This window comes from Sander vitreus, chromosome 8, assembly GCF_031162955.1.
Source record: "Sander vitreus isolate 19-12246 chromosome 8, sanVit1, whole genome shotgun sequence".
In the NCBI taxonomy this organism is placed as follows: domain Eukaryota; kingdom Metazoa; phylum Chordata; class Actinopteri; order Perciformes; family Percidae; genus Sander; species Sander vitreus.
In genome coordinates this window covers 19,925,496-19,951,147 of record NC_135862.1, presented here as the reverse complement: position 1 = coordinate 19,951,147, position 25,652 = coordinate 19,925,496, and the positions used below count along the sequence as shown (strand labels likewise).

The following is a 25,652-nucleotide window of genomic DNA, read 5'->3' as shown; positions in this document are numbered from 1 at the left end:
ATTATTGTGACTATTGTAGTTTACTGGCATCTCACTCAAAAAATACTTCCTTGATAAAAAAAGCAACAAACTTCTCCTGACCAAAGGAAGAGCATGAGGTCTGCGCACCAATGTGTATGTCCACTAATGAGCTTAATAGGGTTGTATGTGAGGAATGAAATAAAAGTTGTGCCTTTAACAACATTTTGACAGAAGTATATGTTTGAAACATCATGAGCATTCAAATGGACAGTAGCAGAATGTATTATTCTGCAGCAGTGGTTTAAAAACTCAATGGATGTTTTGATACTTGAGAAAACAGCCACCTATGAAGCCTACAGGGAATTACTATTAAATGCCTGAAAATAGATGTTGGGTGGAGTATCACTTTAAAATACTTCAAGTTAATTTAAGGCTGAGGCTGTGTGGAAACACTGGCTAATTTCAAACCCCAAAACTGGGACATTCTTGTTGGTAGCTCTGCTTTGCTTTTAAGTACGCCATGAGGTTTGAGAACAACTTCTTTCAGAATGACCCGTATTCTTTTAGTGTGGCATGGTACCCCAATCAATCAGTTCATTCAGTTAATTATGTTAGAGTTAGGGATAAAAATAGAACACCACTGCTAACCTCCTTCATGCCTTCGTGTAGGGTTTTTGAGTCAAACATTCTAAAAGAGGAAAAGAAATTAGGATATCTCTCCAAAAATACTTTTACATTTGTCCCTACTGTAAGAAGAAGGATGACATATTTGTAGTTCTGTCCCAGTCTGATCTCTATCCAATTCCACCATTATATCAAACCAGAAATAACATTTTAAAGCGGCCCTTGGAAGTCAGGCTGGAACTCTGAAGACTCAAACTCTGGAAATACATCGAAGGTACACTGCTAATGTGTGAGAGACAGCAGTCTTGGCCTATTTTGTGAATGGGATGGAGTGATGAGAATGTCACACTTCATTATAGATCCCCCCTGAGATGTGTTTTTTTCTTGTCAACTTCAAGGGAATGTCCTAATTACACTTTTAATTAGCACTTTGTAAACTCAAATGACAACACACAGCATAAAAACAAACTTTCAAGATCCATTTATTTGAGTTGATACAGTACTACAGAGGCATTGTGTTGAGTAGAAATACACCCGGATGGATGAATTAAGACATTTTACAGGATTTGAACTGTTGCTTGGCTGCTGCCTTCACAATGAGATGATACAACTCTATTTCGAACAAACGACTCTATTTTTGTGTGCAGTAAGTCCTGAACACAACACAGTCTAAAGCAGGCCGAAGCATGAACAGGGAGTATTTTGACAACAAAATAAAATAAATGGCTTGATCACCAATAAATACAAGTATAAAAACACATTGATAATAATTTTCATTATCAAAAAAAAAAGTTCATAAAAGATACCAAAGGCACGCAACTTAATCCACCTTGCCAGTCGAGGATCACCAACAGAAAAAAAAAAGTGGCAATAGCCATCAATAGTAATGAGCTGTAACGAAAATAATACTTAAATAACATAATAATACTAATTTATTATTATTGTCATAACAATATCCAGTCAAGTTTTCCTATGATTAGACTTTCTGCTAACTAACAGATAATGCACCATGTATTTCCAGTTTGGCAAAGTTTCATCATCAGATTCTTTCCATTGCTTTATTCTTTTTTCTCCCTTGTTTCAGCATTTTGGACCTCCCCTGCTTGGGGATTCATACATTTTTCCCTATTCCAATTAATTAAGTTGGTTTTTTCCATTTGTAGATTGTTAATGGGCCTCTCTCACCCACAGGGGTAGCAACATTTCATTCAGATGTTTCTGGAGAGAAAATCTAATACTTCAAGGAAGGAAGTATTTTCTGCCATAACATAAAGCAATATAAAGTTTCTTATATTTTGGAAAATCAAAAACAGAAGCATAATAAAACAAAAATACTAACATAGTATAATTTTCTCACTGTAAATCCAGTTGACAATAAAATGCAATACAAAAGGCAATAAAATGCAAAATAATACGCATCGGGTCTTTCATTTGAATCGATATCCAGGACCTTTGCTTCACACCAGAGGACCACTGAAAACATTCAACATATGATCTATTTCCTCGGGGTCATCTACTGCATGGTTTTCTATCTACATCATTTGATATTTTGGATGATGTCAGTCACCGTTCTCCCCACTTTTTTGCTGCTGTGGAACACTTTCTAAGGCCATGCAGGACACACAAGTAACACACTGACTGACCCTCAAGACAAGCTGTATCAACAGCCTCCAGCATCTCAAATAAAAACTCAAAAAGAAAAAGAAAACAAACATGAGGTAAAGCGTGAGGGATTCCCATTTCAAAGAAAAATCCAGAGGACTCCTATTAGTCCCTGACCTATCCATTCCCCTCATCCATGCCAAAGCGTTATCACATCTTTGGTATTAAAAAAACTTTCCATCTACTCTTTCTACTCACTTTCTTTACTTTCACTATTCTACATTACAATCCCTTCAAAACATAAATCTAACTCCTTGACCTTTCCTGTGTTTTACAGGAAAGTCCTCTCTAATCTCAGCACATTTCCAAGCATCACTCTTTCACACTCTTTTCTTCTCCCTCTAACGATAAATCTCTCCGCGCTGCCTCTCTCTTACTCTCAAATGAAAACAATAGCTGGCTAATTGTGCTTGGTTGACATAATGGACTAGTATACACAGCTGGAGGGCTGAGCATGGGCCGCAGATCCCACCTGTGCTGAGTCAGACCGGGGCTGATAGAAATCTCTAGCACCAACATGTCTCCAGCCTTTGTCTGAGGAATTTGCTGTGTCATCAGCGGGATAAACAAACCACCTTACTTAGCTCTTTTAAAGGGCTTTGGGTAAATTATGAACTAGTTTGATAATCGAAACCACCTTAAGTTTCTTTGGTAAATAAACAAACAAAAACTAAATCTCTCACTAAACAGCTTGTTTTATCAGGTAGCCTCGAAAAATGTGAAAAAACCTAGGTTAAAAGAGCCAGGCACATTCCAGGACTATGAGATGGTGTCTGCGCCATCTCCCTTCACTAAATAACCCACTAGGTGAGTCCCTCCAGACCTCTGGTGCTGCCAGCAAGTCCGTGCTCAACCAAACCACCTAAATTGCTGACAAACCAAAGTATGAGCTTAAACACTGACAAAGAGCGCAGAGGAGGTCTTTCTGATTTGACCTGTAGATCTTGGCATATCTGTGTGAGATCTACTTGTGGAAGGAGCGGGTGGGGGGGGAAGACGAGACTGTTTCATCTCAAATGTCTGAGATTGACCTTTGAACCCCAAAACAAGAAAAGCTAGTCAGCTGTGTGCTGAAGGCCCTGGGTCTCTCCACATTCACAAATAAAAAAAAAAAAAAGCACAACTGGTGACAGGTTGGCCTGGCTTTTCCCTCCACTTTAAGGAAATGACATACATAATTTTTTTTTTTTTTTTTTTTAGGAATCAAAAAAGGCACTTCCTACATATTCCCTAGTATCATACACATATATAGGACATACGCTTTTATGAAGGTATATTTGCCTGCGTGTTTTACAAGCGCAGACAGTTATATATGTTGAGTATATAAATGTTTCTCATCACTGAGCAACATAATTATATATGTCAGTTCCACACAAAGAGTTGGAGACAAGGACTTTTCCAGTAACAGCCAGCACCCACCAGTTTTGCACTTACAACTAAAAGCTACGAAAATATTAATAAATAATCAGCAATGTCAGTTATTTTTGGAACAAGACCCTGGTTTGTTTCTTTTTTTCAAGGAAGTAAAGAACACAAAAGCATGTGCTCTGTGTGAGTTTTAAGGTGCTTTTGTAAACTCAAACTCAAAATGGGTGGTGTACAAGGAGAGCCAACCAGTTTCTGGTTGCTGCGTTTGTGATTCTAACTTGCCTTCTTGCTGAATATGTAAACATGTTGAACACAGCAAAGTCTATGGGAGGGCCAAGAAAGCAGACTGGGTGGCATTCTCTCGTGCCAGCTCCTCTCACTTGTTCACAAAACCTTAACTGAATTTCCTCAGGCCAGAGAAATGCACCTAAGTATGCACATCTGTGTGTGTATGTATGTGCAAAGACATCATTTCCAACAAGATTTCAGCCCCATTTGGAAAACCACAACTTCCCAATAGGTGTATCCCAGTAACACACTGGTCGTTAATGCCAACTATAAACATCTGTACACACACATACACACACACAGTCATGTTCAATTCCCTCTGCTTCTTTCTCTCTGCCACCCATCTTTTAGGTGAGGTTGCTGCTGATGTCCAGGGCTTGCTGGTACACCTGAGTCATGTCCTCCAGGTCCCCTAGCAAGGAGAAGCTGCCATTGTCCCCCGGGGAGCCTTTCGTTTTGGGGCCACGGCTGAACTTGGGACCCTGTAGCGGCGGGGCTGCCTGGAACCCCTTGAAGTTGGCGAGCTGCAGCAGGTTTTCAGCCGAGACGCAGGCCCTGATGTTTGGGCGGTGGTGGGGGGTGGAGGAATGCCACTCAGCCCCACTGAGGGAGCTGGGCGACAGGGACAGGACGGAGCTGTCCTCCCCAACTATACTGGAGGGCCGACTCTGACTGCGGGACAGACCAGAGTCAGTTGAGGGAGGAGCCTCACCAAGAACTCCAGCCACCGCTGCCGCTGACGGAGGCCCGCTGTAGGTGGAGTACTTGCCGTTTCGCTTCAAGATGCCCTTTCTCCCCATCACTCTCCTAGGCGGGGAGGTGGCTAGCAGAGACATACTGGCACCCCCTAAAAGCTCGGAGGACTCGCTGCGTTCTGGCGAGGAGTAGTACCCTGATTCCCGCTGTTGGTTGTTCTTCAAGATGCCTTTCCTGGGCAGAGAGGGCACCATCTTAGCTGGCGAGCCCCCTCCCAGACTTGGCTCCTCTTCCTCTTGATCTGGGCTTGAGGCTTCCTCTCCCCTTTCAGCTTGTTGAGGCAGCACTGCCTGGCCCAACTCCTCAGTAACCCTGGTCTTCAGGATCCCCTTGGGTCTCTTCAGACCTGGCTTGTCCTCTGCTCCACAGTCGGTTTGACCTGCTTCAACATTTTCCTTCTTGGACTTTTTGGGCCTCTGGCGCAGCAGCTGGGGCATGGCTGCAGCCTTGCCTCCAGAACCACGTGGCTCAGTGCGGTTCTGCCAGTCGATGAAGCGGGCCAGCATGGGCGAGCCTCCGTGGTCGCGTTGGGTCTCGCAGTCACACACACTGTTTTTCCAGCCCCAGTTTACCCACCAGTGGTTGGCTATGTCCTCCACTGTGGCCCGGCGCTCAGGGTTCACCATAAGCATCCAGCGGATCAGTCCACGGGCATCTGGCAGGAAACAGAACAAGAACAATCTATACGCCGTCTCATACTACACACCACTTGGCATGATCATATCATATGCTATTGTTAGTACTGAACGGAGAAGTGGACTGTGAGTTTGACTATCTGAGGCTGTCTAAATTCAAAAATGATGGAATTGGCCATTGTTGATGTAGGTTTTCATAAAATAGTGGAATCATCAAGGATGTATGAAAAATGTGGTGATATCATTTTCCCCCTGGTTTTTCACATACGTTGCAATTATTCAATTTAGAGGCTTTTAAAAACAACTGCAATGCTGTTACACCCTCACTTTTAGTGACTAAATATTTTACATAGAATTTTTCCATTGTTCAGTGTAAACCACAATTATATAACACATGGCAGTGGCAAAATTCACACCATGTGAGTGTCTTTATATTAGTAACATCCAGAACTCAATAATATTGGGGACTGCTCTGTTCTGCAGAGACAATCAATATTAAATAGCATTTTTGCATCCAACTCCCACCATATAATTGAGTTCATGAACCAATTAGACTAATTAAAAATGAATCTGTTAATATGTAACAAAATATCAATGAGCAGTATGACAGGTTTGTCGCTGAGGAGGTATTATTGAGTGTCTGGACAAAAACAGCATCATGAGTAATGCATTTTGCAGATTCTACGATATGTGTACATTGAAAGCATACTGATTCATATTCCATTCAACAGATTTTAAACCAACGTCTCAAAGACTTGAGTATTTTCTCGAATTCACATAAAGAAGCGAGTCCTGTAAAATTTATAGAAAGAAAGACAGAGGTCACTGGTTTCAATTTCTGAGAAATAGTATAATTTCCTGACTTAGTCCATCTGAAATACATTTGCCAAGTATAGTTTATGATATAGTTTTATAAAGGGCACTGGGATCAGGTGTGTTTTCCTAGCATGACAAAAAATAGAAGAAAAAAAATACAAATATGTAGAGGTTCCTGCAGTACCTGAGGACTGAGTGGGCTCTTTGTAATCACCGTTGCTAATCTGGCGAATGAGGTTCTTGTGGTCTCCCCCATCAAATGGCATGGTCCCGTAGACCAGAGTATACAGCAGCACCCCCAGAGCCCAGCTGTCAACCTGGGGAAAACAAAAAAAATGGTTATAAACTAGTTAATTTAGTCATATGAAGTACGCACACTGTCCATGAAATAAAGACTTGTATACTGTACGCAGCAAGCCAATCAAACTAAAAGTTGAGGTGTGTTAGATTTGGTGTTATGCAATGGAAATGCAGTCTTGCCAGTACTGTTTTGATTAGTGATTCATGGCATTAAAATGAATGTTGCGGAATGAGCTCAGCTCTGCTAAACATCACAGCAGACCTTTTTTTTTTTTTACTTTGACATTAATAAGCACCACAATCCCTTTTTCACACTTACATCACACAACAACATTTCTGTTAAAGAGCTTGTGATGCTGCAGAGCTTCTCCAGCACGTCTTCATAGAAATAATGACAAATGCCAGTGCTCTGGTTTCCACACAGATACATCCTTTCCTCCAAACCCCCCCTCCCCCCAACGGTTACATAACACTTGGGGCATGAGGAGGTGCAGAGCCATGTGGGAAGTGGTGGGAGTGGAAGAGGGTAATGAGTCCAGCAGAGATGACAGCGTCGTGATATCCTGGCCCCTGATGACTCGCTGGAGACACACTGCCATCCTGTCATCAGCAGATGACCTGTCTCACTGTGTGTCTGTGTGTATGTGAGACTGTGACGAAGAGGGAATTGTGATGTGTGTGTGTGTATTGACTGTGGTTAAGGGAGGATGAGATGTCCTGAGGAATGTGCTTCTGATGGCGGTAGCTGAAGCTTTGAGACATAGTTTAGGTAGAGGAAATCAGATAGAGCCAGTTCAGGAGCAAGTGTACTTCCTTAAAGGATCTGGACCCACATCAAGAATGTTTCTCTCTCCTGTTGCCATTGGTCTGTTTCCGAGGGCGAGACAGGGCACGCACTATTGTTGTGTTCTATTTTCGTTGCCTGTGTTTGCTGTAATTTGTGGCCTCACCCCAACTGGGGTTCTGTAATTTCGATTGCAATCGGACTGCTGTAGTTTTTAGCACTCTGGAGTAAATTATAGTGAATTACACTAAATTGAATGGTTGGGCTCGAATATCTAAAAATGCACGTTTTTTTCCTCCTCTGTTGCTTTGTTTTATGTAACTGATGCAATTTTAGAGACGACGCCCTTCAGAATGTGTCTGGAATTGCCAGATAAGTGGTTTTGGGGAGACATTTTCACTCTTTCTTTCACCAAAACTATTTGACTTTGACCATGAGCGTCTCTTTGAGCCTGTGAAAGCTCATTCCGATCCCATTAAGATGAAGAGAAAGTGAGGAAAACTATCCTCCAATTCCTCACTTCAAAGGACCCAGACATTGTAGGAAGGGGAGGACAGGGAAGGGATGCAGACAGCATCTGAGTTGACCCACTGTGGTGTTGTAAGAGAGACCTCCTATTGACTGGAGACTAACAGTAATCCCATCAAAGAAGCAGAAAATAAAGCCTATCCACCTCTTTGTGTATGGCCTATGTGATGATGATAATCCCTAGTGAGATAATAATGATGAAAGCTATATAAGGTGAGAAATCTGGGCGGTTCATACCAAATTAAACAGCTAGCGAGGATCATACATTAAAGGAAATCATGTCCTGGAAATTAAGTTCACACACAAACAGCTGGGGTTTTAGTCATTATTTGGTTCAATTGGCCTTACCTCTGGGCCATGGTAAGGTCTCCCATTGACGATCTCTGGTGAAGCATAGAGCGGGCTGCCACAGAAGGTTTGCAGCAGCTTGTCCTTATGGTAGAGGTTGGACAGCCCAAAATCAGCAATCTGTAGAAACAGAGGTATATGTGAATGTTACACTAGCCATGTGTTTGTTAATCCCTCACACAAAGGTCATTTGAGGTAGGGTATTATAGTCCTGTGGGTAACGTTTCACAAATCAAGGGGCAAACTTACCTTAATATTACAGTTTTCATCCAGTAGCACATTTTCCAGTTTCAGATCCCTGTGTACCACTCCATTCTGAAAGACAATGAGAAAAAAAAACAAAGTAATGATTGATGCATCTATCCATGCATTATTCACGAGAGATGGAGTGTTTTCCAAGTAATAAACAGTCCAGTGTATTAAGAGATGATTTACTCTGACAAAGCTTGCTTGTGTCTCTCGGGGGAAATCAAGGCAGCCTGTTGGTCTAGCACTCTTTAATTGGTCTTGTCCCCTCTGGGGTCTTTATGCTGACATCTGCTGTGGCTTTCCTTTTTAAATCGACTCACATGTGTCACATAAACATGAGCCTGTAATTACCATGCTGTATGAATAATGTTCTCACAACATCTAGGGATTAAAAAACAAATATGCTGTTATGCCTGGGTTTAAAAAAAAGAAGAAGTGGTATGCAGACAGACAGAACCCAGCTCAGATGTGGAGGAGTGACTTCACCCATCACTCCACCCCCAAGGGTTGCGCTCTGCATGGCATCTCACATTGGTTACTGCCTGGCAGGGAGCTCATGTTCACATGATACTGATTGGTGGATACAATGAAGAAACGATTGTTTGCTTGTTGTGTCAGTGACTCACACCACCACACCCGGTGGGAGGTTGTGCTTGGTAGTGATGATTCATCATTCATGGCTGTCTGGGACTCTCCTATCTGAGCACCATGACATCCTCCCTATCTCCAGCTGGGAGGAGAATGACAAGAGGGGAGCCCATCCAAACAAGCTGTGGGACCTTGGGGTTTTTATGGGAGTTAGTGAGGTGTGGAACAGGGGTTGACATGGGTGTGGCTGGAGCTAAATCTCTGGGGAAAAGCTTTGGGGGTATCTCGGGACATCCATCAGCGTGTCAACAGATGAGGACAGAATTAATGCAGGGACTGTTTGGCGCACTGTAATCGGAGTGTAAGCCTGAATTAAACTGGCCTGTGTTCCATCTTCGCTCAGAAACAGATGACTCCCTGACACCAGCGCCAAGAAAAGCATACTGTGTAGGACCTGCAGATTAACTGGATATATGGCTGACTGTGAAGGTGCATGGTTAATGTTATAATAAGCATGCTGTGGCCTAGAAAACAAAGTCTGAATGTCTGTGAGAGAGTCAAAGAGAGATTAAAGATGACCAAGAAAATGAATGTTCATGTTTTTTCTCTATGTACAGTATGGTATGGGTTTTCTCACCTTGTGGCAGTGGTGCACGGCGGAGACTATCTGTCTGAAGAAGTGTCGCGTCTCCCGCTCACTCAGGCGCCGGCGCTCACTGATGTAGTCATACAGCTCGCCCTTGCTGGCGTACTCCATCACAATAACGATCTTGTCCTTGTTCTCAAACACTAAGAAATTATAAGAAAACAATTGGAATCCATTAAGATCTATTTTCAGGAAAATACTGTACATCTATATTAATGGCAAGAGAGATGGAAGGACCACTTACAAAGTCATTCCAGGTTCATTCTATCATAATAAAATCACAAATGGACAGTGTTTAAAATGGAGAATAAACCAGTATACCCCCCTTTCAGTTTTGGAGCAAGGATACAAATTCCAGAGAAGCACATTACATCTCTACATTTCTCCCAGGGTTACATCACCCAAACCCCACCTCATGTATCTGGCTCCTTCAAAACATTGTAGGGAGGGGCTGTTAACTCAATCAAGCCCACTCCTCAGAGACCAGAGCGAGCAGAGAGCAGCGAAAACAGAGAGAAAGCAGAAACCAAATCAAGGAGACAGAGTTAGCTTTGCAGACAGTATACTATAATGTCAAGCGATGCCCTTGACACATCACACTTCAACTTCACATCATGTCAACACATTTCACAACACATTCCCACATGCTAAACCACCACAGTGTGTCCATATCACATAAATGATTGTACAACAGTTTAAATTCAATTAAATTTATTGTAGCAACACGCTGCAACTTCCCCTTCTCACAGGAGAATTAGGCTTATTTATTCAGAAACACTAATGCATTACTTAACAAACATCCCCTTTTTATTCTAAGATAATTCGACTTATTACAATAATGATGGAAGCCAAGTAATATTTATGTCACTGTTTGTGTGTCTTCTGTTTACTCGTTAAAGTCAAAGCAGTGACAATTATACAGTTTCTACTGTTTTACATATGACAGATGTTGAACTTTTATATGACCAAAACAAATCAAGAATAAAAAAAGCAAACAATGCCGGCGAATTCATTTTCAATCTGGCTTTTAGAAAAGACAACAACATGATTTAAACTAGGGGTGGTACGATACGATACGATATCATCACGATACTTATGTCAAGATACAATATTATTGCAATTTTAAACATATTGCAATATTCTGCGATATATTGCCATTTATTTAGTTTTTTCCAACTTCAAACTTTTCTCAATTTCAAATGATGTCCCCAAAAGGAAACTTTGTCAACATCTGTTTTATCTGAAAAGATACATTTCTGTTTGTTCATCTCACTTCAATTGTATTGCTGCAAAACGGGATTATCAAGCAGACAAACTAACCAACACATATATAATAATAGATCGATACTTGGTGTCTGTGTATCGATACAGTATTGCCACAGAAAATATCGCGATACTATGCTGTATGGATTTTTTTCCCCACCCCTAATTTAAATGTTTATGTTTTTTTTTTACAATAACTTACACAGTACCAGTTGAATTAAAAGAGTGGCTTGTTACACGTCTGGTAACTGGAAAAAGAAATGTTATTACAGTTGTATTACTGTTATGAATTCCTATCCAACTGCAGTCACCAAACGTATCATTCTGTGTCAGTATTTAGCCTTCTGCTGTATAATTTCAACTTGGCAACATACTTCTCTCCCAGCGCCTTGCATGAAGGGAATGAAAATGGTTAGGCAGGGAGAGAAGGAGAGAGAGAAAGACCAAGGGAATACTGGGTAGATCACAACAACATAGTCAGCCATGTTGTGCCGCATTGTGTGGGGGTGATTTTCCCACACAGCAGGGTCACTGAGGGTGAGGGCCTCTGCTTTCTGCACCCTTGAGTGAGCACCTTCATAGTTTGTCACACTACTTTCCTCACCCCCTCCCAGGGTCCTTTTAAAGATATAATCCTCTACAAAAACACAAAGTTGCTGAGTGATGGTAATGCTCCCTGATTGTGACTGTCTGGCTGCTCGGGAAGTAACAGACGGAATGTAAGCCAAGCACCCGGGAGGGTAGATCCAGCCCTCTGATTGGTGGACGGAGTGGTGACCTCCTGGGGTGACATTCTCGGTGATCCGTGGTGGGGTTGTGCTTGGAGAGCCAATTCTTAGCTTGCACTCACATTTACCTTTGACCCCTGGTGGTGAAGTAATTACCTGGCTTACATATTTTGGGTGTGTTACAGCCCGTTGGGTATGCCAGTCACCACTACAGCCTTGTTGTCACTCACCGGGCTTTGTTTCGTAGGTCAGGCCCTCATCTCTGACTAATTAGCACCTATTGTCCTATTGCTGACACTGATGATAGACAATGTTACACATTACAAAGTGTAATACAGAAAAGTGGTGGAGTACTATTGATGCAGACAATAAACACTTTTCGATTTAGGTGTTTATATGCGGATTACAGGTTATTTATTGAATTGGTGATTATTTACTGAACTGAGCTAACCATAACAAAAGATCTTCAGAGTTTAAATTAATATCTTGGATGATGTCACCTTTAGAGAATGCAGCAGCTCTCTTTCCGAGAGTTAAAGGAGATCGATGCCACTCTCATATCTGTATGGTAAATATGATGCAACAGCCAGCAGCTGGTTGCTTAGCCTTAAGACTAGAAACAGGGGGAAACAGCTAACCTGGCTCTGTCCCAACTAAAAGGCAACAAAATATGTCTACCACCACCTCTAAGAGACAGAGAGTGTTATTGATCTTCTCTTCTAACTCTTGCTATATACTATCTATACTGTGCATGCTATTCAAACTGTTTCTTTGTCAGTTTTGTCAGGCTTAGCTTTACAGCGTCAGTCACTACCAGTGTACTACTAACTAATATTTGGGGGCACTTTCAAAATATGTGCACAAAGTTGCTGTTTTTTAATGTAATATGAGACCCAGATTAAAATGCATGCAGTAATCACCATTTTCTGCAAACAAAAAAATAGTAAATAAAATACAGTAAATAAAAAGCATATTATTGCTATTATCAGTGCGTTTATATATAACAGCGTTGTTTGTGTAAGTGTGTTAGAGATGGAAATTAAATGAATTGAAATCCAATAAAATGATGGCTTAATGTAGGAATAGGATATTGGCGTAAACTGGTAAATATATATATTTTTTCAAATCTTATATATACTGAGGGGCATACTGAGATTTCCCTTCATTTCTGACACTGTTCACTACATACAACATGTACGTGCTACTAACACTTTTTGCGTTGACAGCATTCTTTGGGGTTGATGATTTGTTTTAAAAGGTGGGCACTAGGGTACCAAGTTATGCCTGAGGAGCAATGAGCAAAATCCACTTTTAAATGCCCTGCACAGCATGCTGATGGATGCAGAATGTGAGGGAGTGGTGAAAATCAATCTTTACGCACACATCTGGTTCAGCTTTGCTTCACACAAGGCAGTTAGCAGGGCCTGTTGAAGAGGGTGTTGCCGGACACACAAATCTTGGGGCCTTTATATCTCTAAGGCAAGGCGGGGTGGAGGCCAGGCCACAACAGTAAACGCTGAGTTTGAGGAGAAACACCAAAGAGCGAGAGCAATGAGTCTGGTCGAGTTTGTTGGTGGAGTGGGCTGCTTGTAAAGGAAGGCAGCACACATTGGAACACCATACAGCCTCCTTGGAGTTTATGAAGCTGGGTGTTCTTTTAATCATTCAAAACAAATAAACTTGGCTGCACTTCAGCCCTCCAGCTGACTACTGGCACATTCCCATGACAAATAGTGATGTTTGTCACATATTCGCATTGCTGATAACGACCTGGGGACTTTGACACTGAACAAAGGACAGTGGGTAAGCCAGTTTAGGCAGTGGCACGCAACCGGCTGCCGTTGTGCCAGGGTAGCTATACTGAAAAGGGCATTGAAAGTGTTGCTTTGTTGATACTGGCATAAAAATAGTCACAAATCATATGAAACCGACTCACACTGCAGCGCCTTGTGACTTTAATTGCCAGCACGTAGACCCAAACTACATTATAAGAGATGATTTATTGCAAGCAATATGTTGAAATAACTCAATGGGAATTGTTTAACATTTACACTCATCATCAATTCTAATCTAGGTTTTCTTCAAATGAAGTTAAGGTCATTCAAAGGGGCTCATAAAAAAAAAGAAGAGCTGTTAAAGCCTGACTTGAAGGCTTTGATATTTAGAGAGTTGCTTCCTGAGGTAGATATATGTTGATGTTGCTCCAGGGAAGGCTTAAGGCCTTTCCTCCCTCTGCATAGCACTGGACCAGAGTCAGACAGGGTGCAAGCCTGGGTGACTAAGGTCAATTCAGTGTCTCCCTAGATAGACACACACACACACACACACACACACACACACAACATTTATTATTGTAGGTGTGATCACACACACACACACACACACACACACACACACACACACGGACTTATGCAGATACACATGCAAACACACGCATACACAAGTAGAGTCTGGTTCCCAGCTGCAGTTGTCTCTAAGTATCAGCAGATGTCTGGCCCTGAGATCAAGACCAGAGAAGACAAGAGATGAGACCTCTTAGATGTGGACAGGCAATCCCTTACAGTATAATACCACCCCTCTTACACACAAACATTCAAAGCACACGTGCACACACACATTCAGAGAGATCCAGAGGCACACCGTTAAAGCCATCCAGACTTTTACTGGCCAAGGCATCCAGACAGAGCAGAGAAGATGAATAACATCCCAGAGCTGTAGTCCAGGTCTTATTATGACATCTGCATGTCATAACATGACAATCCTGTAGCTTGGCCACAAGTGCTGAATGAGCTGAGGGAGGGGTGGATTTCAGACGTATGTTTTTGTTTATGTGCGTTCAAGGCAAACGAGTGTGTATAATTTGTTGTGTGTATGTGTGTGTATGTATTTCCAGACATGCAGAAAATGATCACCTTCATATATAGAGATGATGTGTGGGTGACGGAGGGATGACATGATCTCAATCTCTCTGCGGATGTGAACCATGTCTTGGTCGTCCTTGATCTTCTCCTTCCGAATTGACTTGATAGCAACCTGGAAATAGAAGACTCTTTGATCAGTTAACTTATAGCAACATACAACAGATTTACATTCACATACATACAGATTTCACAGAAACAGATAGCTGGGGTTCAACACATTATCCTTTTTGCCCACTTAAACTGATTTCATAAATATGCTGATTTAATTTGGAATGGGAAATGACCAAAGAAAGTCGTAAAATAAGACTAAAACGTATTTATGTCACATTCTATATCTTATCAGTGAACATTAAAATGTACACGGCTCTTGCAGAGTACATACTGTCTCAGTAAAAACATGTGAGCCAACTTAATATGTATTGCTACATATCATTCCCCAATAAACTGTTGACTTCATCTACATAATTTAGCTCCTCTTTCAGGGGTGTAGGGCCTGTATAAGAACATTTGACCCAGGCCTTGCTGTTATGACAGCCAGATGAGTCAAACAAGGAGGTCATCTTAGTCTCACACTGTGTAATTTACTCTTTTCTGTATAAAGCAAAATTAGGGTGAAAAACAACCTGACATATGATGTCACAATGGAGGCTTGCTTTGTACTCTGCTATGGGCCTACATTTAACCAGGTATTAGTCAGTGTTTTGGGCTAGACCCCCAACCCGTCTCTAACGGAGAGTTCAGAAGTCAGATTTACATGGTGAAATGTGGGGTTTCCATAGCAACCGTCTATCTGAAAGCAGATAAGGACCCCAAGTATTATGAAAAGGTGATAAGGGAGGTGTTTAATGTTCTCTGGAGGAAGGCAGGGAGGCATGGAGGTCAAAGTGCTCCTCCATAAATCAGATGTCAGTATTAAACTACACAGCCGTGTTTCCTCCCCCGTCAAAAAGTCCTTGAGAAGACAGTATATTACAACGCGGTCTCTTATTTTTAGTCATTCTGATTAACTACAGCTAATGGCCTAGTTTTGAAATAGCCTGAAAAGCTGGCCTGCTGTGAGTTTTATGGAGGAATCAGGAGAATGGGCAGGGGTTGAGGAAGTGATTCAGTCTACTTGCCTTGCCAATGGGCCTGCTACAGGAGGTTCAGCAGTCAACAACTACACTTGATTTGACAATTTTTCACTGTTATGGCTATGCCACCGGGGTAAGAGTCAGCCACAACTGGATGCATCCAAACCTCTAGCCTATGTACTCCTTAAATAAGGGCCTTTTCCAAAGAAACCAATCGAGAATACATATGTCACTATAATTGTAGCCTAAACATTCTGGATTGAGTCCTGGGTTTGCTTTGATCAGGCCTCTATAGAGTCTGTTCGCTCTGAATTCTGTTAGTTTAAACTTTTGTCCTCTCCTATCTAAGCGGTAGTATTCTGAGGAGCCCAGCTTTATTCCATTCAGCAGAAACCACAGGCAGTAGCGAGTGCCAAACTAATTACTGTGTACATCAATAAAAATAACCCCAAACCGGAATAGTTCCTTTTCAGAGCATGCCTTGATTACATAGAATTTAAAGAAATTATACCATAATAAGCAAGATGAGGTCCAGGGGGTCCACATGCTGTGTTCATAATTGGATAAAGTTGTTTGTGTCTTAACACTGATGTTTTCCTTCTGTTTACCTCATCAGATTCATCAACATTTTATCACTGATTCCCAAAACATGAGTAAAATTTTTGACTTTGGTGTTTAACAGTGGCATAATGTAAGTAACCTTCCTGGATTTAATGTAGGAATTAATTCAGGAATGTATTAATTTAGGCAACAACTGAGAAATGACCTACAAAAGATACATGCAAAGGCAAATGAATGTTCTCTGTATAACTGCTGCCTAAAACCACAATTTTCTCCAAAAAGGGTAATCAATCTTTAACAGCCATGGTCTTCATTCCACACAGTATGTTAATTCATTGAATAAGCCAGTTCTCCCACATTGGGTTTGAGATAAAGCCAGGTATCTCTTGTGTATATCCTCATGTTCCCCTGCCCTGACCCTGATGTGGATCATTAAACAGGACTGCAGATCAGCCACTTGCCAGCTGGCCGGGATGGCTGACACAGCTACGCTTGTCCTTAAGTGGATCCCTATTACTGTCACTCACAGTAAACAGGCACTGTACTGCTGCCCATGCCGGTCCCTGCCAGGTATGCCCCCCCACCATCCTTGTTCGCAACAGAGCTGTTTGAAGTGAAAGTCCATGCTTCGCTTCACTAGAGCCTGACATCTTCCTCCGCTTTCTCAGGCCATTAAAATAGATGAAGTATTCATCACAAGCTCACCCTTCTCTGTATTCTCTAAAGATCATGATCATCTGTTGTGTTGAGTGTGTGTGTGTGTGTGTGTGTGTGTGTGTGTGTGTGTGTGTGTGTGTGTGTGTGTGTGTGTGTGTGTGTGTGTGTGTGTATGTGTATGTGTGTGTGTGTGTGTGTGTGTGTGTGTGTGTGTGTGTCTGAGTCAGAGTTTAGCAGGAGAAAGAGAGAGTCAGTGAGAGGAAGAGGCCCGTTCCAAAAAACTATATTCTCAAACACAGCCAGGACTCATAATACCTCATCAACAGCACCACATATAGCAGAGGAATGTCAGTGTTTTCCCCTCTTGCGTACCTCTCCAGTGAATCCATTGTTGGGGAATGATGTAATCTGGTGCTTTAAGCTCTTATTAATATGACTCTCTAACCCCTTTAACTAAGGCTGTCCCTCTGTTGTTATGGTTGTGGGCTTCCTTGTGTCTCTGTGCTAACTGCCCATCCCTCCTGTCTGTGATAGATCCCCCATACAGGCTATTAAACTTCCCCTTCAATCTCATTTCCTGCTGTGGATGGTCTTTTAAGTGTCACTGCCCATTTCAGGCCTGGCCGTCACCACAACCTTTTTACTATAGTCTTCTAGATGGCAAATACCAAGACACACACAGTCTCTGTCTCTCTCTCCTGAGTATACAAACATGAAACCCATCTTCAAGAGGCTTGTGCATATGTCACATATCCCCTCTATGATCTCTATGATCAATTGCACTCCATATAATGTTGGGTTTCAACTGAGCTGCCAAGCACTACAGCATATTGCTTTGCAGATTAAAACAGACAGTCACTCAGTTCTACTTTCGCTGACACACTGAATGTGCCCAATCAATCTTTCTCATGTGCCTTCAGCTCGTTCCACACATGCATACAAAAAGTCACACACAAAACCTTCTCAGTCTGCCTCCTTACTTAGTTCTCTCTGCTCTTCTCATTTGGTTTGTGGAACGAACCAGTAAAGGGTACAGGGAGTCAAGATGATTGCATAACAGTCTCACCACACAGCTGTATCTGCCCTACGGACACAAGGGACTAACTTTAAGTCAGAGGTCAAGTAAACTCTAGCAACGCGGTGCCAGCAACACGTGGCCCGTAAGGTGGCCGGCAGTTATGCTCTGTCTGTTTTCTGCTGGTTCTGCTGGTTCTCTAAGATATACAAACTCCCACGTAAAACACAGTGGTGCAAGGAACTCCTATACGATACTGAGATGCTATTTAAAGTCTGAATGCTATGCTCAGGACATTGCAGCAGATTACAGGAGAAGGGAAGGCCTTAGGCCACTGAGTTTGGACCTACAAAGAATTATTTGTATACTGACAGGTGTTTTTTATTATTCTTTTTATGCCCCATTGCTATCAATGAGGGTCGGCTAAATAACAGAAACACCTGTCTGTGTAATGCAATACATATCAATAGCAGCACAAACTACCGGTACATCCGCCAATATGACCATGAAATTGATTCAACACCTCTCTAAAACTGAACATTATAACCTTCATGTAGGTAGGATTTGATGCAGGACTGTGGTATGAGACTAGTTAGACTAGATTAGTTTCAGCTAGGTGTACCTCATAAACTGACACCTAGTTTGCATGTACTTTCTTGAAGATTGGTTAAGAGATGTCATTTAAAACATAAGTACCTGTGGGGTATGCTTTAAAGCATGGTTTTAGAAACACAACACATGTAAACAAACCTTGTGGGTGGCTGTCAAATAATGCAATTCGTGCAAACAATACATTTCAGAATGAAAACAAGTCTTCAAAAAATATATCTTTTTTAAATTTGAGCCAATTTGAGTTATCGTAGAGAAACAATATCTCAAACCCTCTCATGGCAAAATAATTTATAATAATATATATATTATTAGTATATTATATAGGTCCCCCTAGCAAGCATTCATTTGCCAGGAGCTATGAAACCATTAGGGGACATTGTTGATCTATACTAAGTTTCCCCCTGTATTCTCAGTGCATGGGCAGTTCCTCATGTCCTGCCAGGATGGGCACAGGGGTAACATTTTGCCAGAGGAGAAAATATTTGGAGAGATGTGCTGGTCTGCAAGGTCATTACAGCAGATGAGTTTACTATGGCAAAGACAGCCTGCAATACGTTTTTTTCTTTTTCTTCTTCATAAAGAAACAGAAAGTGTTGGACTGACCCCTGCAAACAAACTCACACCCACACAGCAACATAAAAACAAAACCGAAAGGATATAAAGCCTGTGTCTAAAACACTGTGTCAAAAAAATGTGAGTGGGGGTCTATCTCTGGGAGACTGTTAGCTGTTTTCCATGATTCCTACTGGGATCATTGGAGTCACATCAGTCAGTCAGTAGCCGGATTTGCACTCCAGCGTCCGGTCGTGAGGCCCCGCACAGGACATGGCGTGTGCAGCCACAACACCCTGGGCCCATGGGCCCTTCTGAGCAAAGGGGAAATTCCCAAGGGAGGTGGGGGGAGGGGGGGGCAGTCATGCACACGCCTATGAGAGCAACAAAGCATCTATTTTTTGACCAGTGGTTTTTTTGTAGTGGCTTCTAAAGCGCTAACACAAGTTGCATGCAAGCGTCTGGGCCGACTAAAAGCATCATGACAGAAGTTTACAGCTGCTTAGAGTGTCTGTTAAGTGGCTCACCTCTCTGCCGGAGTGTCGCTCAATGGCCTTCTTGACTTTGCCATAGGTGCCTCTTCCCAGCGTCTCCAGCAGTTCGTAGCGGTGTTTCAGGTTATGCTTGTGGTGGTGTTTCTTCACGCCCGAGTTTCTCCGTCCATCACTGCTTGCCGGGGTCTCTTCGGATGAGTTGCCGGCAGGTAGGGATGGACCTGGAGCTGAAGCTGGAGGGGAGAGGTCACCCCCCGCCGGTTTGACCGCGGAGGTTTGGCCTCTCTGGGCCTCAGGACGCGTTGCCCCCCGGTGGGGCGATAAATAAGCGGTTTCCATCTCACTAGGGAAGTGTTTTACCTTCCCACTGTTAAATATTTCAAACTACCTAGCTAAAATAAATTGATAATATAATACTTATAGGTCTAATAATAGTAATAATAAATAAATAAATTACAAGGAATAACGCGTAGCCTACTAGTCATAGCCTATTACATGTGGAAACTAACATTTCCAGATTGTCTCGGTTGATCAGTTGGTTTTGATCAAAGTGAACAGAGATTTCTCCTCCTACCTATTCATGTTTGTATCGCTATATAATCAATCTACTAATGGATTAAGCACAACAAGTCTATAAGGACATTATCGGTCCATAATTACCTGATACATAGTCCTGTATTACTGGATAAAAATTAATTATAGTGCCAATATAATAAAATATGTATTCAGATTTCGGCAGCAGGCAGCATGCCGGAAGCTGAATACACTTTGGATTTAATGATGATAAATTGGCTATAATGCAAGCTCTATCCCAATAAAAGAAAAAAAAAAAGACTAAATCAATTGGTCTGATCTCCTCACTCCTCAATCGACTTGCATGATCTAGCTGTTAATTCTGGCTCGTTCACCTTATCTGTCGTCCTAAACGCTGCCAAAAGCACCGACTCACATCTAAAAGGCGAGAAAGCTGCGACAAAACCGGCGTTTTGGATGAAGATGACCCTCATTTTGTCCACGGCCGAGGTATCGCTCCTCACTCATCTGGGCTGTGTCTATTGTGCGACTGCATGCTCCGTGCAGTGGTCGACGGTGGTAGAGGTGCGCTGTGATCGGACACTATCTCAAGCTGAGACGATTTTGATATTGCCATGGTCGTTTTGCTGCTCCCCTTCTTCTTCTTCGCATGCCCTTCTTCTTGTTTCTCCCCTTTCTCTCTCTATCCTCAACGTGAGAGGCTGTGAATAAGACTTGCGAGAGGATCCGAGACCGGAGGCGGGGTTTACGCAGACCTCCTCCTTCCCTGTCTTTTCTCTCCCCTTTCCTCTTTGTGCAATCTTCCCCTGGCGAATCTCCGATATGACTGCTGCTGAGTTCGGGGGCGTAGCTGAATCATGTGCACAGGAGGTGAAATACCCCCCCCCCCCACACACACACACACACACACACACACACACACACACACAAACACACACACGCACACACATACACACTCCCTCTCCCCTTTACTTCCATCCATCTTTGTCAAAAACGTCTAATCATTCACAGCTCAAATACAGTTATTTATTTACTGATCACCATCAAGTATGTCATATTTTCTTACCCATTGATAACCTACAACATTCACATCCTTAAATGAATAGTTTGACTTTTTGTTTTGCTTTCTAGCTGAGATTGATACCACTTCTCTTTCTGTCCAGTGAATATTAAGTCACAGCCATCAGCAAATTAGCTCAGCATGAATACTGAAATAAGTAAACAGCCTGCCTCTGTCTGAAGGTACCAGCATCTCTAAAGCTCACTAATGAACATCATTATGTTTGTTTAATCCAAAAATGCTGTGGTTTAAAGGGGGTTATGTGCTGGACTGTTCCTTGTCCTAAACGCTTGTAGTCACCATGAGGTTGCCAGGCAACTGGCCAAGAAATAGTGTATTTCCTAAAATGTTTTTTTAAATTTATTTGAGGTGTACTGAAAATCTAAAAATACCCACACACTGCTTGATATTCCCCAAAAATGTAATCATGATTGCAAACGGTTCCACGAAAAATGGTCTTGGTCAGGTAAAGTAGTGTGGACACACCTACACATTTTTGGGATGAAATGATTAGATAACTGACTAATTAACTTTCACGCCCATTATTTAATGTTGAAAATGGGAAAAGGCTTCCCAAATGGGTCAGTAATACCACAAAGAAAAAGGAGTGCTGAATGTTGAATGTAGAAAAGTAAGAATATTTAATATGCTAACTATGTGCAAAACAACAAGCACTTAAATGGCATGAACAACACAAAGAGGCTCAGAGTGGCAGCTACCCTGGATTGATAATGTCATAATAGAAAACTGTATGAAGAAAACAATAGTGGGACACTATAGGGTAAGAGTATTGAGCATATATCCTCTTACATATTTACAAATTGAACATCTTTAACAGCAATTTACAATATTCATAAGGCTACTCTTCAGTGTTCCACTCGTGTCTTTTGTATTAGAGTTGTGTAATTACTTCTTAACCATTTGTAATTTCTTTCATTTTTAAAATTGCTTGCAAAATGTTAAAAAGTAACACATTGAAGGTTATGTAACAGACAATGCAACAAATTGTTTATTTTTGGTGCAGATTCATATTCAGGTGAGGGTCAAGTTTTAGTTTATCATTTATTGTCACATACATGTTTGCACAGAACAATGTAGTGAGAATCAGACTGCACATTTAAACCTTTCTATCATGGTTCAACCTAACTAACATGTTTTGATGGTGGGAGGAAACCGGAGCACGCAGAGAAAATGGGGAGAACATGCAAACTCCACACAGAAAGGTCTACCCCGACTGGGGATCTAGCCCAGGGTTTAGAAAAAGAAATAGTTTACATATTTCCCATTCTGGTCTCTGTTTCTTTCAGTTCAGATCTGGATCAAGCATGCAGTTTAAAAAAAAAAAAAAAAAAAAAGGTAAAATGTTTATCAAAACAACTGAAGGGTTGCGCAACCTTGGTGAAGTTGTGTGCGCTCTGACTGCTCTAGATAATATAGGATTTGGCAATTATCATGATATCACTAACTGGATTGTTATCAGAATAGTTGCATACTGATCTTCAGGAAAAAAAATCAGCTTCCTGTCTAAAACAACAGCTGCTGTATTATAGTTATATACAGTTATATAGAAGGTTTGCCTGCAGTTTTGTCAATTCTAACAAAGGAAAACTTAAAGCACTGTGAAACAAAAATATAAATTATGTGAAAAATACACATTATGAAAAACACTGACTCTGTTTGTCATTGTAATGTTGCTGTACTTCCCCTGTGTTTTGTATACATTCATCATTGGGGGGCACCATTAGTGATTCTACCTTTTCTTATTATTACACATCTTTCCTCTGCCATGGCAGCCCATAGAACCGTACAGTAAAACGTTGTGAAATTTGGCACATTGATTCGGGACAGTCCCATAATTCATTTCACCAAGTTTTAGGTCTGCACCACAGGCAGTCTAGCGCCACCAATGGGTCAACTCATATCTCGGCAAGTCTTTCACGTATCAAAACCAATCTCAGTACTTGGACTCATGACCCAATTGGGAGGAGGCTCAAGAAATTTTGAGTCTTTTGACCACTAGGGGGGCGTAATTTGGCCTCTAGGGGCACTGTAACAAGGTAAATGAGCTGGTAACTCAGCCATTCTTTATCCAATTGCCATCAAAGTTGCTGTGAGTGCTTGCTCATGCCATGGCAACGCCATCCCTGCTAGTATACTGCTCGGCCCCCTCATTGCTGCTTGCAGCTATATTTCCAAATTAATTCCTACGGTATTTGCATCTGGTTTCCATAATGAAAATGAATGGAGACAGATCTCAGAAGGGATTATCAAATTATCCCATTTTTTTATGTGGGCTGTCATCAACATGTGAAAATAGTTAGTTTACTAGTTTAGTTTTGTATAGTTTCCAAAATGTCTATAAACTTTTTTTATGTTGACATGCGTATTCTTAGCTATATGGGCAGCAAGCCAACTCTTCTTTAAATAAGTACTGACACCCTGGCCAAACTCTGTCCAACAATCAGATTGAATTGACTGTATAGGTACTTGTTCATATGCTTGTGTATTTTAGCTGCTGATTACAGATATATAGGGGAAGTCTCTGGCTCATGTCAAACACTTTCTGTATAAGGAGGGAATCTGTTTTCCCAATGGTCTTCAGAATAGCTGGCATAAGTTTTGAGGATTCGTGCCATTTGTTGTCATTAAACAGGGCAAGTAGAATGTCCAGTTATAGCAACACCGACTCGAAGATTAGTTTGTGATCTGATTCCTCCCTTGGCCTCATTTGCACTCTGCAGCAAAGATGGTAGTTGTTTTTGTGTACAAAGAGTGCCGCCACTGCCCTCTTGTGGTGAAAGAAGGGTCACATCATTGTCAAGAGGAAGAATAACTTTATTAATCTCTCTTGGGGGAATTACATTTTTTCACTCTGTTGTTATTTATCATTACACTCGCGCACGTGCGTGCGTCACTCTAATCAGTTAAGGGTTCAGTGCCTTGCTCAACGGCAGCTCGGCAATGCCCAGGAGGTTAACTGGCACCTCTCCAGCTACCAGTCCACACTCCATGACATTGATCCAACCTGGACTTGAACTGGCCACCCTCCGCTCCAGTTCTCAAGCCAAGTCCCCTATACAGACTGAGCTACTGTATTGACAGTACACAACAAAAATTGTCATGGCAAAGTCAGACAATATGAAAACATTCAGAGTGACCTGAAAATATATGACATGATCCACATAGAGCCTGGTTGTTGATTCACTGTATAAACCGTTCTCATTCAGCACTCAAACATAAAAGCATGACTGCCCCATGTCCTCATAAAAACAAGTGTATGATTCTAGGCAGCACCCGTGGAAACGGTTTTAATGGTTCCTATAAAAACTTGTTAATGTTAATGTGCTATCACTTGCCACAGTCTCCTGAAGGCACACCATTTTAAACCACCTTCATCTTAAAAATGCTTTTTGGGAACAGCTGTAAATAACATGGTGTGCCATACAGACCATATCAGTGTTTTTGCATGTTTTACTTCTTTTTGCAAATCCATTAAATGACAATTCTGGCGCAAAACGATCCTAGGGGTTATTAACAGACGTGTACCCACTCTGTCGCTCTCTGGGACATGTTTTCATGCTAATCGAATGAGTTTGGAGCTTGAAAGACGCTAGCGCGGACCGCCGATTAGCTTAGAATGCTAGTATTCGGGGCACAGGGAACGTAAAAACAAATCGCTATTTATACCACTAAAAAGGCTCAAAATATCACCAAACTTCAACGGTAGCATAATGAGGGTCCCTAAATGTTAACCGAAGCATTGAGAACTTTGTAAGCGTACATGTTACATTTGTAACTGTATATATATACAGCATATGGCGTCTCTATTAACCTACAGTGGTGACACAAGCCTATACTCAGTAGAATTAGCCATCTGTTAACAACTTGCATGTAACACTATGGTCATCTCCCTGAATATAATGTCAAACTGCATTAGCCAAAACAAACAACGGTGGAGGGTAACGTTATGGCAAAGGATTAAATTTAAAACAATTTAGAACATATTCTATCATACATCTTTGATAGACATTTTAGTGCCTCTCGATTTTTTTAGGTAAATTCATCTTCATTAGGCTACTACTCCTTCTCTAGTAGCCTAAGCTTTAACTGAAAAGACAACAAAGCAAACAATTCACAAACTTTACATTTACATTTACATTTGAAATTTAAATGAACTAACATTAGGGACCATAGGGGTTTTTGTTGCCTCATCCAATTCTCAGTGCGACCTGGCTGGTTTGACAGTGAACATTATCTCTGGTAGGTTCACCATTTTTTTTCTTAGCACCTCCCTCTAGTAGACTGGTTGACCGCATCTGACCCAGCGCTCCCGCGCACGTACGTACGCGTACCTGTCAAGTGCTTTGCATCCGGGCCGGGCTGAATCCGCCAAAAAATACAAAGAAGAAGAAAAAGTGAAGAAGGCTCCCTTCCAACACGTGAACTGTAATATTAACGTTTGTTTAGCTAATATTTGTGTTGAGAACGGTAATTAAACAATAACATCGCCTATCCTTTGTTCTTATATAATGTCCTCAATTACTTTCATCTAGCTACACGCCGAATCCTTGCGCTATAGCTAAAGTAACTTTAAGCTAACATTAGCTTTGGAAAAATAGCATTTTTTTT

The 25,652-nt window shown here is 41.6% G+C and overlaps 1 protein-coding gene across 2 annotated transcripts; it reads right to left on the bottom strand.

Annotated features, from left to right (window-relative positions):
- Positions 1-1,051: 1,051 nt before the first annotated feature.
- On the bottom strand, positions 1,052-20,764 carry nuak1b (NUAK family, SNF1-like kinase, 1b). Of its 2 annotated transcripts, none has more exons than XM_078257390.1 (7): positions 19,463-20,764; positions 14,457-14,577; positions 9,545-9,696; positions 8,320-8,385; positions 8,071-8,190; positions 6,325-6,427; positions 1,052-5,314 (listed from the first exon to the last, which is right to left on the bottom strand). In XM_078257390.1, exons 1-7 carry the CDS (start codon positions 19,766-19,768, stop codon positions 4,251-4,253), a joined length of 1,932 nt encoding a protein of 643 aa, XP_078113516.1. In that variant the 5' UTR covers positions 19,769-20,764; the 3' UTR covers positions 1,052-4,250. The 2 variants fall into 2 exon arrangements, with proteins under 2 accessions (XP_078113516.1, XP_078113515.1); XM_078257389.1 differs by having other exon boundaries at positions 6,295-6,427; positions 19,463-20,763.
- Between the last annotated feature and the right edge of the window lie 4,888 nt (positions 20,765-25,652).